This window comes from Lampetra planeri, chromosome 33, assembly GCF_965212315.1.
Source record: "Lampetra planeri chromosome 33, kcLamPlan1.2.h2, whole genome shotgun sequence".
NCBI classification, from domain to species: domain Eukaryota; kingdom Metazoa; phylum Chordata; class Hyperoartia; order Petromyzontiformes; family Petromyzontidae; genus Lampetra; species Lampetra planeri.
The window spans coordinates 7,452,979-7,469,794 of NC_136139.1; the positions used below are offsets into that span (position 1 = coordinate 7,452,979).

General features: G+C 40.5%; 1 protein-coding gene across 1 annotated transcript in view; it reads left to right on the forward strand.

Annotated features, from left to right (window-relative positions):
• Positions 1-15,229, forward strand: part of LOC144729839 (stonin-2-like) — a 50,533-nt gene extending 35,304 nt beyond the window's left edge. The window contains exons 5-16 of the mRNA XM_078610355.1: positions 4,260-4,326; positions 6,674-6,775; positions 7,669-7,816; positions 7,945-7,994; positions 8,147-8,219; positions 8,675-8,793; positions 9,984-10,103; positions 11,123-11,356; positions 11,885-12,010; positions 12,286-12,456; positions 13,130-13,219; positions 13,387-15,229. Coding sequence (XP_078466481.1) covers positions 4,260-4,326; positions 6,674-6,775; positions 7,669-7,816; positions 7,945-7,994; positions 8,147-8,219; positions 8,675-8,793; positions 9,984-10,103; positions 11,123-11,356; positions 11,885-12,010; positions 12,286-12,456; positions 13,130-13,219; positions 13,387-13,494 — 1,408 coding nt within the window. The 3' untranslated portion in view covers positions 13,495-15,229. The remainder of the gene's footprint in view (positions 1-4,259; positions 4,327-6,673; positions 6,776-7,668; positions 7,817-7,944; positions 7,995-8,146; positions 8,220-8,674; positions 8,794-9,983; positions 10,104-11,122; positions 11,357-11,884; positions 12,011-12,285; positions 12,457-13,129; positions 13,220-13,386) is intronic.
• Positions 15,230-16,816: the final 1,587 nt, after the last annotated feature.

Below are 16,816 nucleotides of genomic sequence, written 5' to 3' on the forward strand. Positions count from 1 at the left end.
TGTGACCAACTGATAGCAGCACGTAGCCTCGATGACTGACATTGGGGAGGTTTTCATCCCGAAATGTAATGGCAAAAGACTGAATTGAATCAAGGTATTTACACTCATGGATATTAATTGTATATGTTAATGTGTTGAATGCTGCACATTTTTGTATTATCCTAACATACATTCTCCATCGGGTCATATACAGTATCTAATTTTACTTAACTGCAAACTTTAAACAACCTTACTGATGTACATGAGGGCAAGACAACATTCACTTAGTGCCCTCATGTATAATTTTATCTGTGCTTCACACTGCTTGTTAACAAATGTTATCAAAAGGCCACTGCATGTCAATTTCCCAGTGTTAGGAGCATAATCTACTATATTTATTATTCACTTAAATGTACAAACACTGCATCCAAGTTTGTCTTTGGGAAAATTCACAAACAAGAGTGCCGCAGTAAATAAATGACTTTGTGCTGGTTATGCAAGATGTGTAAAAAAGCGTTTGATAGTTTGTATAAATATTCAGTACAGTCATGCATTTATTTTGTATTTCATTTGAAACATATATATAGTACATAATTTGCTTGAAACATTTAGCCATGAGTGAAAGTATGGCATTCATCCTTTCACTTCTGTCTTCAAACATAATGGTAAACAAATGGTGGCAATTTACAATGTTAAAAATGCGATGTTTTAATACACAACCAGTTCATGTATTTCCACCGTTGAATTGAACAAAATATGGACACATCTTTCCTATATCATCACGACAAATGCTGTTTGTGTTGGGGACAGTGGCATAAAGTCATGCACGTTGTTTAAAGAGTCGAATGCTGCAGTGCTGAGGGAACCCATCACAAACAAGCACTGCCAATATTAATAGAGGGTCTCATCCAGTAGTGGATTAACAAATTGGGCTGTACACGTACAAATTACACACGGGTGACAACCCTATATATCCAGAGCACATTTCAGCATTTGGCGATACTGCCTTGGCAGTGGTGCAAACCCACAACTAAAAAAAAACCCTTAAAAACATTCAATAAGCCTTACAAGTAATATAATAGGCTATTATCATGATCGCACATATAAGACGTTTCTGGCAATAGACCTTCTTCACAGCTCATAAGAGGCCAGAGAGGTGAGTGAACAGTGGCAGTGAAATAACTATCATCCATTTGCATATGCAACAAATGTGTTTAAAACTCATGGCTTTCTGGCCTGCACCACTATTATGATGGGTCTTTCTCGTCCTTATAATTTGGAGATGCTGTTGCTGCTGCGTTAGGCAATGGTGTACAAGCTACAGTAAATCTCGACACGCTTGTCACCAATAACCACTGGGACCTTGAAAAGAAAACACATACCTGTCAACCCCTTATCAGTGCCTACCTTATTACAGACCAATTCAGACCTTATTGGTCACCCCGTGATCTTATAAATCTCAACGTTCATCCTACAAAGTCCCATCACAAGGGAGAAACACAAACACATTTTTTTGCCCGTATTGAAACGGCCGTACGCCGCATGGACCTGAAAACTCAATTTCCCTGCACAAGAATACGGCTAAACAGTTGACAGGTATGTCACAATCGGCGACGTTTCGGGCAACCGCCCTTCCTCGTGGCACACGTTGCCGTGTCTTTGATAGAGTTGCTGGCGCACACAACAGCTGTGGAGAACTGTGGCAAGGCACGGATGGCATATCCGGCCACACCGCCGCCAGTAGGGCATTGGCGGTAATACAACAGCAGCAGCCGCCGTGAACGGGGTACGCGCAGTCTGCCCACAGCGAGGGCTATGGCCGCGCCTTAAATGCGACGGCGGCCCTCGAGAGCGCCTTAAATACCGCGTCGTGACGTCATGTCCGCCCGCCCACCGCGGGCCAATCACGCACGAGGGTCAAACACGTTTGATTGGAATACGTAGAGTGGACACGCGTGCTCACTTGTTTGCCGTGAATGTGGCCCACACGTTGAGGTCAACGTTCGACTCACGTTGGTTTGACGTTGGGCCAACGTTCGGCTAACGTTGGTCAAACGTTGGGCCAGCGTAAGTCCAACGTTGGGCCAGCCTAGGGATAACGTTGGGCCAACATAGGGCCAACGTTTGCACGTGGTTGAAAACTTTTGCCCAATGTTCCCTGTTAATTTGGATACCTCTCAGCTCTGGCCTCTGGCTTGCTTGGTCGTGTGTGCACCCCGGTTATACTTTTATTTTTTCAATTTCTTAAGGCCACTGTGTTATGAACGAATGTGGTGATATTTTTAGTTGTCCGTGCACCACTGTGAGACTGCATCATCACCAAATAATTTAAGTTGGCAATTGCGGTGTTGAGTTAATCTTCATCATGTTTTATTGTTTTTGTGAATGTCGTGGATGTTACATTTTGTCTTTATGTTGATACTGTGTATATTGTGCTTCAATGTGTCCTACAGAGCTGTGATTTTGGATTCATGCGTTTGTTTCATGCTATGTTTATGAGTCCATTGAAAAAAATTTACATTTGGTCTCAATGACTTAACCTGATTATAAATATTGTAAAGTATAATGACAATGATTATAATTAAAGGATCATTAATATTATTGATTGTTGATAGGTAGTAATCATAAATGGTGATTGATAAAGGTGATTATAATGGCCATAGCGATAATTGAAGATGGTGATCGTAATGATAACAGCGCTGAGAAGAGTATTGATGCTGCTGATAATTGTGAAAAAAGTTATGTTGATGGTTCCTGTAGACCAGGGGTCGGCAACCTACGGCTCCGGAGCCGCATGCGGCTCTTTACAGGCTGCTTCTTGACAATATGTACGTATGTACTCAGATGCATTGCGGCTCTTGAAATACTGAATTTTGTACCGAATTGGAAAGAAATGGCTCTTCTTGTTATTTTGGTTGCCGACCCCTGCTGTAGACGGTGATCATGACAATTCCAACTGAAGGTGAATTTATGACAATTTCGAAGATCAATACAGTGATGGTCACAGTGACGGTAATTATGACAATTACGAAGATTGTGACGTTCATTCCAGTAAACATGCCAATGTTGGCATGTCTTTGGAACTGTTTGGCCCCAATATTGGCCCATACTGGGATGATAGTGCTTATGAAGACGAAGGTGATGATGTTGATGGCCCCAACAACTATAACCGCCGTTCACCACTAACTGGCAGTGACGTCTATCAAGGCGCTTGTGCCAGGCTCGGTACACTATGAGGCCACGTAAAAGTGTCGAAGGCCCGCTGGCAGGAAGTCACAAAACAAACCCAGGTGCCATAGCATTGGTTGACTGACCGAGATTTAAGACCGAAACAGGGGGAGGTCTCCACGAATCTGGCTGTTGACTGATGATGCTGGTTGTAATTACCGTACTCGAATTGTAAATGTTGTGGGTTCACTCTACAACACACCGGTGTGCTGAACTAGTAACGAATTGGCAGGTTTTGTTTACGTGGCAGTTATGAGCTAAGTAAAGAATTAAAAAGTGGAAGATTAGGCGTAAAAAGAGTCGGTGGTAAAACACCACATTTAAATCTCCAATGAAAAAAAATATTCGCGACCAATATTATTGATAGTATATTGGGGATAATATTGGGTAGCAAAAGCCTCCTGACCGACATGACGAGAGATCAGCAATAGTTATCGACAAACCCATGGTGAATAGGGGGGTGGGGGTTAACTTGGCCCTATAATTCCCCCAAGACATTCGCCGCCTGTGCCAGGCCAGGTGCACTTTGAGGCAAAGACAAAGATTCCCCCTATAGCCTTAACAGACTGTTGGGGCAAGTGCTGTTTGCGATCACCTATGAAAGCCGGCACGGCACACGAGGGGGTGGGTGGCCAGCACCACGCCCGACCACCTTTGTCTCCCTAGTGACGATGTTTACACACCGCACCAGGTACTAATTTCAGGCTGAGTCGACCTAGAGGAGGCCCAGGACCGGTTCAGATAATCGTCACTGGTGGTGTTAGCCCTGAGCGGAAATCGAACCCGGGTCGCAGGGTTCATAGCACAGCGCGCTGACCGCTACACCACCGCTCCCCACCATCAACACACACACACACAGACACATACACACAGGACACACACACAGGACACACACACACGTTCATCGCCTTATGCGTGGTGGGAAATGTGAAGGGTAGCCCCGCCCCCGCCCCCTACCCCCCTCCCCACAGCGACCTACCCGGGCGCCATTGGAGTCGGCTCGCCGCCTATATAAGCGGACTGCGGCCACCTCTCGCTCGGCTTCCTTGAAGCCGCGTCGTTTGTAAAAAAAAAGGGGGCCCACAGACGCGAGCCATCATGGCCTATGGTAACCAAGTGGTAAGACCCGAGTGCTTGTGGCTGAGGAGTAAAGGGTGGGCTTATTTTGCCTGTGAATGGTGTTTTTTTTCTTTTTTGGCCGTAACAAACATCTCGTCCTCATCTTTGCTTGGTTGCTGTCGGGAGCGAAATGGCTTCCGACACATTTTTTTCCGTCTCTCTCTCTCACTCTCTTACTTCACCCCCCCCCCCTTTACCAGCGTCCGCCGAGCTTCATACATTTGCGTTTCTTGCTGCCTTTTGTAAACGTTACAAACCGGAATCGTACGTGTTTATACGATCCTTCAATGTTCTCTTGCGTGCGTGTGCAGTCGGGTAGCGTTTTGACTAAAGAGGGATTAAGTGGTTTTTTTTTAGTTCGTCGGCTGTGTGCGTTTTAATGGTGAAGTGGCGGATACTGCTACAGCCCGAACGGGGCAAGTCTTTGCCTATGGAGCAGAGGACTCCTTTCTCATCCGAATCTTTGGCAAGATTACAAAAAAATATATATTAAAGCGTCGTTTTGGCGACGTTAATTCGTAAATAAATGAGTGGCGCCCAAATCGCATTTTTGTATTTTGCACGAAAAAGTAAATTGCGGTTCAAGCCACAAAGGTGAGCAGGGATTTTGAGAAGCCGGTCTCCTTGGGTCGCGTGGTTCAGGTTCTCTTGTTCTGTTTGCATTCGTTTTTGCTATGTTTTTGGAGGACTTATGTAATTCAATTTGCCTGTGGGGATAGACTCTGGGTTTGGGGGGGGTCAGAAGGGTGAGGATTCCGTTTAGACTTAGAAATATCCACACGAAGGTGGCTTTGGAGCCCAGTGGTCCCGGGGCCGGGGACTTTGGAGTTCATACCACCATCATGTTTAAGATTGATGTTTGGGAGGAAACAAAAAATCCCCTTTCAACGTGGTATGAGACGTTTCCCATTGTGTGCCTGCGTTTTCAGCTCTCATCCCACATTGATCATGACCCTGCAAGTCAATGAGAACACAGTAGAATTGTAATGCAGTGGTGATACTACAGTGTCCCAGGTATTATTTTGCACAATAAGTGCTACAGGCAGAGCTGATCCAGCTGTAATCTTGGTAACTGAGGTATTCTGCTGACCTGATTAAAGGACATTAATAATCCCTGACGAGACACTTGATAATGTATATAGTGCGCTACGCATGAACTTTTTCCACGTACACTTAAATGTATTTCAATCCTGTGTCCATTTATAAATGTGACCCCACGTTGGAGTGAATGAGGACCAATTAACCCAATAGAGTGTATTGCAGAGGTGTGGACTCGAGTCATGTGACTTGGACTCGAGTCAGACTCGAGTCATGAATTTGATGACTTGCGACTCGACTTGGACTTGCATAACAATGACTTTGTCCCACCTATGAGATGTGGACTCGAGTCATGTGACTTGGACTCGAGTCAGACTCGAGTCATGAATTTGATGACTTGCGACTCGACTTGGACTTGCATAACAATGACTTTGTCCCACCTCTGGTGTATTGTATGCACTACACATGATAAAACGACTTGACCACACAAGCACTGTCTGCTTTACCATTACCAATGAATTTATGGTCAGTGTAGTGATGGTACTGCACATTTGTTAGATGTTCAAGCATATATTTAACGAAATTTTTGAACAGTCCGAATAAATTTGAGTTACTTAAACTTTTAAAAGAGAGTGCTTTGACAAATGTGAAGTTGATGTGAGCCAGACTTGCTCACATTGGCTTATGATTGGCTGACATGCCTTGCATTGAGCTATGTAACATTTTCACCCACAGAAAAAGTTACTTTTGTCATTGCCTTAAATACCGACCCTAAAAAATGTAGACTGATGTTTAGATGGTCTTTGTCACTTTAAACTGAATTCAGATTGAACTCATTTTGAGGAAATGAGATTGAATGAACCGACAATTCTAAATACTGTATTAGGATTTCCATGCGATTAATTCTCTGAAGAGTTGAGGTATTTCTATAAACTGTCATGACCAGTATTGTGTATTCATATTTGAGGGAGGACTGGTTGGGTTGCTGTTTTTGAAAATTAACAGTACCCACATTTGTTTTTCCACAAAAAAACTTTGGCTTTTTTACATTGATGCAATTGCTCTTCACATTTTTAACTTGTAGTTCTTTACTTGTTAGATGATTTTTTTAAATGTTTAAAAACTTGGTGGTTAAAGTTCTAGAAATACTTTTTTACGTATGCATGCTATGAATGTTTTGTGATGTCATTGTGCTATATTCAGGTGTAAAATTACATCTCGTGCCCATGTAATTGCATAGTTATATTTAAATTTCAGTGGTTAATGAATTAAATTGATTCAATTGTCTTTGTTGTTGTTTTTTTTCCAGCCCAAGCTCTACACAGCTGTGATTGAGGATGTTGTGCAAAATCTAAAAGACATCTTCCTAGATGAGGGAGTGGATGAACATGTTTTGCAAGAACTTAAGCAGGTTTGTTTTAGTACAAGTGTTCCAATATACCTCTATAGTATGAACATAATAGGCATGTAATGATTTCCTCCCGCCCCACTGCATGATTAAAAAAATGCCAGAATTCAGGGCCAGGATTCCATTAAATATTAGATTTTATTGTCTGCTATCTTGTTCATTTATATTGTCTGTTCCATCTTTCATGTAATGTTTCATTCCTTTGTATTACCATTCACATTTGTACTAATGTTCTTGTTTGTGCCATCTGCTTTGGCTTTAGTGATGTGTACATTTTCTTGTCTATTTTATATTATCTGGTACCACTCATTATTTCTGGACATGGGTTTAAAATAAAGCTTTGCATGAAATGTGCATACATGGTAAAAACATTGCATAGTTCATTACATCATGAACATAATCGTTTGTATTTAAATAAAAATGTCTAATTCCTAATAGTACACTTTTTTGTTTTTAAGTTCTCATGGTAATGAATATCATAAAGTAATTTACAACCCTAGTCAATCTACTGTTGGATGAAGGCTTCCCCAAGTGATGTCGACCGTAGGCGTTGTTTGACCACACTTCACACTGGTCTGTGAGTTGGTGGAGTTGGAGGGTCAATTTCCCCGACAACTAGTTTAAATATAACTCGCCACAATTATTAGCTATGGCCGCAAATCGAACTTATTTCACCATATTTAAAGTGCATTGTGTTAACTGATGTGCCACTTTAACCTCTTGGACTTAAAAAAAAAGTATAAACTATGCGACTTGGAAGATGTACAATTGGTAACTCGTAATATCACACTGCATTTTGGGATGAGATTCAGGGGAAGGCCTGTACTTGTCGAAATACATATTTTCATGAACATTGCATGTTAATGATAAAGGAAACCTTTTGTCTTTCATCACAGCTCTGGGAAAGCAAGTTAATGCAGTCAAAGGCTCTGGAGAGCCTGCAGCATCAGGAGAACTTGATGATCGCCCGTGCACAGCAGCCACATCAGCAGAACAAGAAACCCTCGCCTACAGTGGCTGTAGTTAGGCCACAAACAACTGCAGGTTAACTACCGACGTCATTGTATTTTTCAGACGGCATTTTTTGGTTGTTATTTTTATACAAGAGCACTTTGCAGTAAATATTCATGGAATATGCTGTTGACATGTGTACATGCTTTTGTCTTTTGTAGCTGGTGTGTTGCCAGATCAGAGAAATGTTCAAATGACTACAACTACAGTGGTAAGTGCTGAAAAGTCTTTCAGCAGTCGCAATGGAACATTTGCAGTGAGATAGTTGAAAAAAAAGAAAATGCTTTTTCCGTATGTGCTGATATGATGGTACGATTTCGGTGTTAACGTTTTATTTTTGCGCCAAAAATGTATTTCCCTTAGAGTACGCCTGTTGCGACAATGACTCTACCGACTGGCGTGATCTCGCCGTTTCAAGTCACTGCTCTTTCCCAAGGTAATACACTACTAGCATTAGTTGTAGATTTGAAGCTTTCATGACTGCAATGATTCATATTCTTAGGCTTTTTCGGTAAAGTCGCGTAGGTAAAAAAATTAAAATTAATGGAAGTAAAATAAAAATAAAAATCACGATGTTTCGGAGGCAACCTGAAGACGGAAGCTTGTGTTGCCTCCGAAACGTCGTGATTTTTATTTTATTTTACTTTCATTAATTTTTATGTTTTACCTACGTGACTTTACCGAAAAAAACCTAAGAATACTAGCATTAGCTTTAAAAAATACTCTTATGGTTAAAGTTGCTCTTCAAAGTAAATAACATGCTTTCAGATTGTGGAAAAATGTCCTGTCGCATGGTGTAAATTTTTTAAAAATATAAACCTCAACGATGAGAGACCATATTTGCTAATGTGCATGTCCTGTTGTACCTTTTTTCCATTGCGATGTTTTTAGGCATGATTGGTCGAATGCCTGTGGTGGTGAGCCAGGGGGGCCAGCAGATTGTTTCACCGCAGTTTCTGCAGCATATTCAACAGATGCAGCAGTTCCAGCAGGTCCCGCAAATGCAGCAGGTAAGCACAGCATGTGTCAGATGCTGAAGAACAAATGTGACCTAAGGTCCTCGTTCATTTACCAGCTTCACATTCCTTATTGCCATACAAATACTGGAGGAAGGGCCTTTGCTGTTCATGCCCCCAGGGTCTTGCCAATAAACTGCAACTTAATCACTACCTGTGAGATCTGCAATCAAAACTGCTCTTGAGGAGCTGTACACCCCTAGCTGCCACTGCTATGCAGAGTGGCCTGAAATCAAATGCATCGCTCTGGATGACCGCTGCAAAGTATGATCTTGAGTTTTGATTTTAGTGTGCGCTGATCTTTAAAGGTGCATTGAAAATTTTTGATACTCCTGCTGTTATGGAGTGATTCATGCTGCCAGCTATGGCTGCAAAGTTTGGTCATTCATGTTAGGGAGATCGTTTATTGTTAAATTTGAATCATAGTTCCTATGATCACTGTTACATTGTTTTTATAGCTTTATTTTGGTGATTTCGAAAACGTATGGTTTAGCCATGTTTGTTTTGAAGTACAGAGTTGGCCTAATAACTTAAATCTAAATTGTCTTATAGTTATTGTTCGACTTGCATCCCACTGGGATTTTTGCACACAGCGTTGATATACAGTGTTTTTTTCTGGAAAACTTTGCTGTTTTTTCCTGGATTTTTCTGTTGCGCGCGTAGTCACTTAAAGATGTTTTTTGTTCATGTTTTTGTTTGTTGCGGTTGCACCGGAGTCAAAAGCCGCATGGCTCACAGTGCTATACCTAATAAATGAAACTGAAAAGATAAAGGTGCAGTCCTTGGAATGACTTGTTAACGCCACTGCTGGGGGATGGGCTGCCAGTAGAGGGAGCTTTAGAGCGCACCCCCTTTTTTAAAGAGGGTATTTCGGTCTATTCCACACTGACCAGACGTGTTTTGAAGTACCCACATTAATCCCACCACACGTCTGCATATCGACTATTCCATTTGTACTACTGGGTGAACGTGACTAGAGGTGGGGAAATGTAAGAAGCTTGAATGTTATTTGAACTTTCGCGCCAGGAAATTGCATCAAATTGAATACCTTTGTGTTTAATAAATAAATGTGACACAAATGTGAAAATCAAACCTAAGAGTGGTTTATTGTGATTGCGCTTATTGCCCAAGCACCACGACCTTATGTTTGCAAGTCTAATTGTGTGGTTTTGCTATGTGCACAGATCCAGGTTCAGCATGTACCCACCATACAGCAGGTGAGACAAGTTCCAACCATCCAGCAGATGCAGCAGGGACAGCCAGGACAGCCTGGCCAGCTCCAGATCCTGCAACAGCTGCCTCCGGTGTGTGTAAATGTACAAATGCTTGGGCTACACACACACACACAGGTTTCGTGATTTTCTTACGTTTCCTATACTTGGCACTCTTGTCATTCTTCTTGGTTCTTTCGGTAAAGTCATGTAGAAGGGAAATAATAAAATAATAAAAATACAACATAATAAAATAAAATTCTCATGACGTTTCGGCCACAACGCAAGCAGCCGTCATCAGGTGAAGAACAGGGCTGTCGGAAAGACAGCGTCCGAATGAACACCACCAAGCTTGGCAGCGTATATTTAAGCTGGGTTAGAGGAGGAAAGCGCCTTGACAAAGGAATTTACATATCAACAGATGAATTTAGCATATTTATGGAAAATGCAGATATGGGATTAGTCACTACTTGTGGAATGTGTTGGTGGTGGGGAGGTCTCAAAGTCATATGCTCGTGTATTATGTAGGATTAGCAGTCATCAAGGGAGGAAGTAGGATTAGCAGTAATAGAGGAAGGGAAATTTTAATAGTAAAGCATTTTAATAGTAACTCTTGTCATTGTTTCTATGGTTTGTTGTCGTAACTTTATGAACTGTCCCTGCTGGACATCTATGAAAAAGAGCTTCATAGCTCCATTGGATTTTTCCAGGATAAATCAAGATTTATATTCTTAAATGAATGTCACAAAGGATAACTAATGTCATTTTTATTAAACAGACTTATTCAGAATTGCATAAATGTATTTCACTCTGGTTCTTTTGGTAAAGTCACGTAGAAAGGAAATAAATTAAATAAATATTTCTACGTGACTTTACCGAAAGAACCAAAGAGTAATTCCTGCAGTCACGAAAGCTTCAAATCAAGTATGAAATGTATTTCAGTTGTGTTTTTAAAGCAATATAAGGGAAAGTACGATTTGTTTACACCACATGGCAGCTTGTTTTAAACAATGTGCCTTATTTTCAATTCGATAATGGCAATACAGTACTTTGCCTAACTTTCATGCAATGTGATTTTTTTAAAATATTGACTTTTTAAAATGTTTTTCTAGGTCTTGCAGCTGCAGCAGGTTTCTCAGGCCCAGACACAAGGTCAGACACCTGTCATACAGCAGCAGTCTCAGCAGCAGCAGCATGCTCAACAACAACAGCAACAACAGCAGCAGCAGCAAGCAGGGCTGACGCAGTTGCTGCAGCTGCAACACGTCAACCCCCACATGCTGCCGGGGCAAATGCAAAATACCACATGCCACCCTGGAGTGATCCAACAGCAGATGCCTCAGCAAGTATGAATAATTTTTGTTTACTGAAATAGTTTGATAAAAATGTATCCATAAACCCAAGTGTATTGTGGACACCTTCTTTTATCATTAAAATTATATTGATTGTTTACCTTGTATCCCGGCTCCTCGCCTTCACTGACCAGCGTGGTGAAGTTTGGTTAAACAACTCGCACAACCCATGGTGTGGGTAGGCCCTAAATCAGCAGTGGGTTGACCAAGGGCACTTACATGAAATGTTTTAAAAGCATCACATCCTCATGGTCATAGGCAGAGTGGTTTACTGTATAGGTTTTAATATATATACAGTGTATTGTTTGTCGGGATTGAACGAGGGCATAGATTAATCAAGTATGGTTTCTTCAACTCGGGGTAACATACATCGAATTGTTAATGCTAAATGGTTTTTCGATTTGTATGTAATGGGTTTGAGTGACCGCTCGACCCTTTAAAAGATGAATCGTTACACACCAAGTGATTTGCAGTGATGTGCGTATTTTTAGGTCGTAATATTAATGTTTTTTTATTTATCAGGTCATTACCCAGCTGACCTCAACACATCAGAACTTGCCACCCGGCTCTGTGTTGTTGCAGCAGCAGCAGCCGCCTGTGTCGCAGCATCAGTCTGTCATCACGGGGCGTGTTCAGCCTGCTCAGCAGGTATGGCTTGGCATACAATAGTAATACTGTAACAAATATGAGCTTGAAATCATTCTTCAAATTGCATTTTTATTGGCAGGATGTTACTGTAAAATGTATCCATTGCGTGCCACTTTTTTTTACAGTTTTGCATCGGCTTTTGTTTTGAGGGTTGATTATATAATTTACGATTAACTTTTCTCTTGAAACTCTCCTGCTGGGGTGTACCTCCTATAGATGCATAGTTTAGTAATGGCAGCGTTAAACCCATTTTCTATGTTATACGAATCATTTAGGCAGGTGTTGCAATTGGACAGGTGAGCAGTGCATCTTCAAGTGCGCAGCCACCTGTAATCATCCAAGTTGATGGTGCTGGAGATACTTCATCAGAGGATGAATATGACGAAGAGGAAGAAGATAAAGACAAGGATGATGACTTGGGCGAGGAGGCGGAGCATGTGGAGGAGGTTTGATGAATTTATTTCAATGTACAGTGATACCTCGGTTCACGAACGCTTCTGTTCACGAACAACTCGGTTCACGAACAGAAAAGTTCATAAAAATCTGCTCCGGTTCACGAACTCCGCTTCGGTTCACGAACAGGAGCCGCGGCCATTTTAATGCTATTTCCAGGCTGTCACGTGGTCGTGACTTCCTGTAGGAAGATCGTGGAGAGAAGAAGAGACACAGAAAGAAGTACTGTGAGTACTGTGAAGACACTTTCAGTGACTTTGCTTTTTGGTGTGCTTTTTAGCACATACAGTACTGTACTGTACTACTGTACTGTACTGTACTTACTGTATTGTACAGTTCACCCGTTTGAGTGCTTACTGAAGTCATCTCAAGCAAGGTTAGTGTTCTCTCTTTATACATTACTATACTGTTCAGTACTAATGTGTATTGTAATTTGTTTCATATTTTTGTGCTTCAAAAACCAAAAAAAAAGGTCAGAACAGATTAACCGGATTTACATTGAACCCTATGGGAAAATGTGCCTCGGTTCACGACCAATTCGGTTCACGACCAGAGTCAGTTCACGAATTAAGTTCGTGAACAGAGGTATCACTGTACAATTGATTTTGCTCCATGTTCCATGCCATGGTAACATGCCAAGAAGTAACACTCGTCGTTATTTTTCAGGAACCTTTGAATTCTGAGGATGATGTCAGTGATGAGGAGGGCACGGAGCTTTTTGAAACTGACAATGTGGTCGTGTGTCAGTATGACAAAGTAAGTTGTACATTAAATGCACTGATCATTGGCAGATTGAGCAGTTGTATATTTTAACAAGTCATTTTAAGACATTACTTTTGCAGTATTGTATTTGGGGAAACTAAATTAGTCTTCAATAGATGTAAAACAATGTCCTAAATTATCTCTTTTTTTTATTGGGACAGATTCACCGGAGCAAAAACAAATGGAAGTTCCACCTGAAAGATGGCATCATGAACCTCAATGGTAGGGATTTTGTGTTTTCCAGAGCCACCGGTGATGCGGAGTGGTAATTGAATTCATACACGTATTTGATTCTCGCAAGGCTTATATAAATTGCCTCGATGCCAATTCCATGTTCGATGAGCCAACTTGGTAGTCCAATCCCAGGATTCCATTCAGCATTACCTTGTTGTTAAACTGCTTGAAACTGACTGCATGTGCAGTTTTGCAGAGAAGATGGTACCATTTTAGTCATGCAGCTGTGAAATGAGCTTGGATGTCTGTAGGATTAACGGAAGATGGATACATTAATGTGGCACACTAAATGATTTTGTAATATCTTAATTACCAATGTATACTATAGGCTGTTGACATTAGTTGTTAAATTTGGTGTTTTTTCCCCGCAAACTGAAAAGGTTTGGTTTTTTTTCCTCCTGAAATTGATGGGATTGTGGTCGTCAATAGGTTTTTTGTAATTGTTAACTTTTTTGAAAGAGCTTAGTGAAAATCATTTATAAATATATTAGCTATTTTAGCATGTGCGTAAATTTTAATCACAAAGATAAGCACAGGCTTTAATTCTGTAGTACTGTTATCCATAAAATATGTAACTATAGCAAATGAGTGATCTTGCATGGTGAGGATGCTAATATTGCTCATCATGAACCCCTTTGGGAAGTTTTCATTTAATCATGTAAATAGTATAACTTGTTCATTTAAGCTGTTAAATGTTTTATATAAATGAGATATTTTACGTAATAGAATATCATTATTTGAATGTTTAATGTTGAATTTATATAAGTTAAACTTTGTTTTAAAAACAGTTAAAATACTGTGTTAGTATTTTACTTGTGTGCATGAAAGTATTTTAAAATCGAGTCAGAAATCATATTATGATATTGCCTTTTTTCTGTACCTACAAGTGCAATTGTGCTGTTTATAAGCAATATATTCCCAAGTGCCTTAGCACTGCTTAAATAAGCAGCCAGATCTTACGTGGCACATGTCAAAAAAAATATATTAACAGTTGCAGTTGTTCACATTTTACAGATGGTGTTACATTCGTCTGTTTGGTTGTAGTTCAGTATTTGCATTTTCATTGCTTGCCTGCACTGTTGACCAAGACAGGGTTTGTGTACAGTATATCATGACTCATGGGTGTTGTGTGATTAGTGTGAAAATCCTGATTGACATTATGGCATCACAACTTACACACACTTGAGAATTTACTGTTTTATGTGGTATGTACTTGATCAGAAACTTGATATATCCTGTCTTTTTCTACAACGGCAATAAATCAAGCAGGCGTCATGAAAATGTTGTGCTTATTAACCTATTGTGTTGAAGACGAACTCTTTCAAAACTCTCACTTTGTAGTGAAGAAATAAGTTGACATCTGGTTCCAAAAGCATTGTAGATAATGGTTAATTAAATGGTGTACTTTTTCATTGACCGCTGTTTTATTAGTTGTTACAGGTATACGCTGTAATGATCTGACATAAATATGCAGATGAACTCCTTATTACAGTACAAGTTTGCATGTTTTGGTGTTTCCTAGTGTGATAATTTAATGTTGGATTGCTAATTGTGGCATTTGCAATGCGCTGTTTTAAATGTTGAAATGCAATATGTGCACTGCAGCTTTATGTACCTTCATTTTATGTTGCATTTTGTTGGGTGAAGTGTGAAACGTGAAAGCTGTATGTGGTTTATATAAAATTTGCATTGATGGACAAAGGGTTGGTAGGCTAAATTTCTTTACAATTTATGAAATTCTTTACGAATAAACATTTACAATTATTCCTATATTCATCGACATCATTGTCTGTTTTGATATTCATTTCTGCTATGTTGTTTTTGTACTTGGTCTCCCGTAAATTAAAGTTGGCGTGAATGGTGATGCAGTAAGCGGGGCCCGCAATGTGAAAATTTCAGCCTGAGGTTTGACTCCCAACCAAGGCTAACATCAGTTTGCAAGTGAAAACTGAACTGGCCTGTCACCCTTGCCAACTTACACTCATGAGTATGGCGAAACGTGGTCACACACCCCCTGAATTGTTTCAAGAATTGCACTTATCCCTTGAATTTAATGCACGTCTGGTGGAAACAAGTCCAAAACTTCAGTTATTGAATGGGTAGAATTAAAAGGACCGTTCAGTAAAATGCCCTTTTCACAATGATGTGCGGTATATTGTGGAATTTTCCCATAAAATGTAATGTTACTCAAAAGTGTCTTTTACATCAACGCATTGTAACTCGGGAGTTTTTTCTGCACGTCAGATGATCTTGCATGTGATCCAAGGAGTGAGTGCGGTCATTATGAGGGGATAGCTGAAAGCAAAAGGAGCAGTGTGCTATCAAAAACAATCTGGCTTTATAAATCAAGTCCCTGGGGTATTTTATGTTATTGAGCAGAACGCTTGGGTAAGTTCAGAAACCATTTTGTGCAGTTGGTAAACGGTTTATGTAAAATTAGCTATCCAGAATGTAAATTCAATGTGTAATGGTAAATGGTGTTACATATTACAATGTGCGAAGTGTGTTTCGGTGTATGATGTTTTTTCGGCTTTGCTCCGTTAAAATGCGGCCCAAATTGTGTTTGTCACTCGGGGAAAAAATGTACACCCATAATACATGATCGATAAGGACTTGCGAAGCACGTTTAAATACCAAACCCGTTCATATTTTAATGATTATTTACAACGGGGAGTTATCAAATGCATGATGTAAATTCTTACGAGGCTCTTCAGAGCTGCATCTCTTCAGTCAACACGAGGTTTGCAAGTGGCATCTTGTCCAAATCCATAAGCGGGGACGCGTCTCCCAGGTGACGAAAGCGATGAATGCGTGGACAGGTATGGAGAGTGGTGCTGTGCATGGGGGAGGTAAGCGGTTATTTCGCGAGTGGTTCTTTATCCAGGAAAGCCTAAATGAAGTTGAGATTTCGGGAGGGGGGGGGTTGGAATGTTTGCAGTCGCCTCTCCGTTTTGAGCTAAACTAGGGTTGAGGAATGGACTTAAGTTGTGATTTAACCTTTAAAATGTCAGACTGCACTGCTCCACTGAGCAGTAAATACCAGTTTTCTCCTAAAAAAAAAAGCACGTCTTGTATTTTGGTTTATTTTTGACACGAACTAAATTAGGAATGTGCTACAATTTAGGTGGTATATAAACTATATAGGTTGCTTGTTTAAATTGTATAAAAAAAAAACTTAAATGTGCAATTATGCACGCAGTTCCAGTAACCAGCGTTGCTTTGTCAGCTTATTTTGTTGACCTTTGGTGTCGCTCCAATGCTGGTGAATTTATTGTACTTAACCGACGAGAGTTTTGGAAAAACATGACGGCCTAATGAATTAATGTGCCTGGGTTATATGCAGAGTTGGTGTGCGGC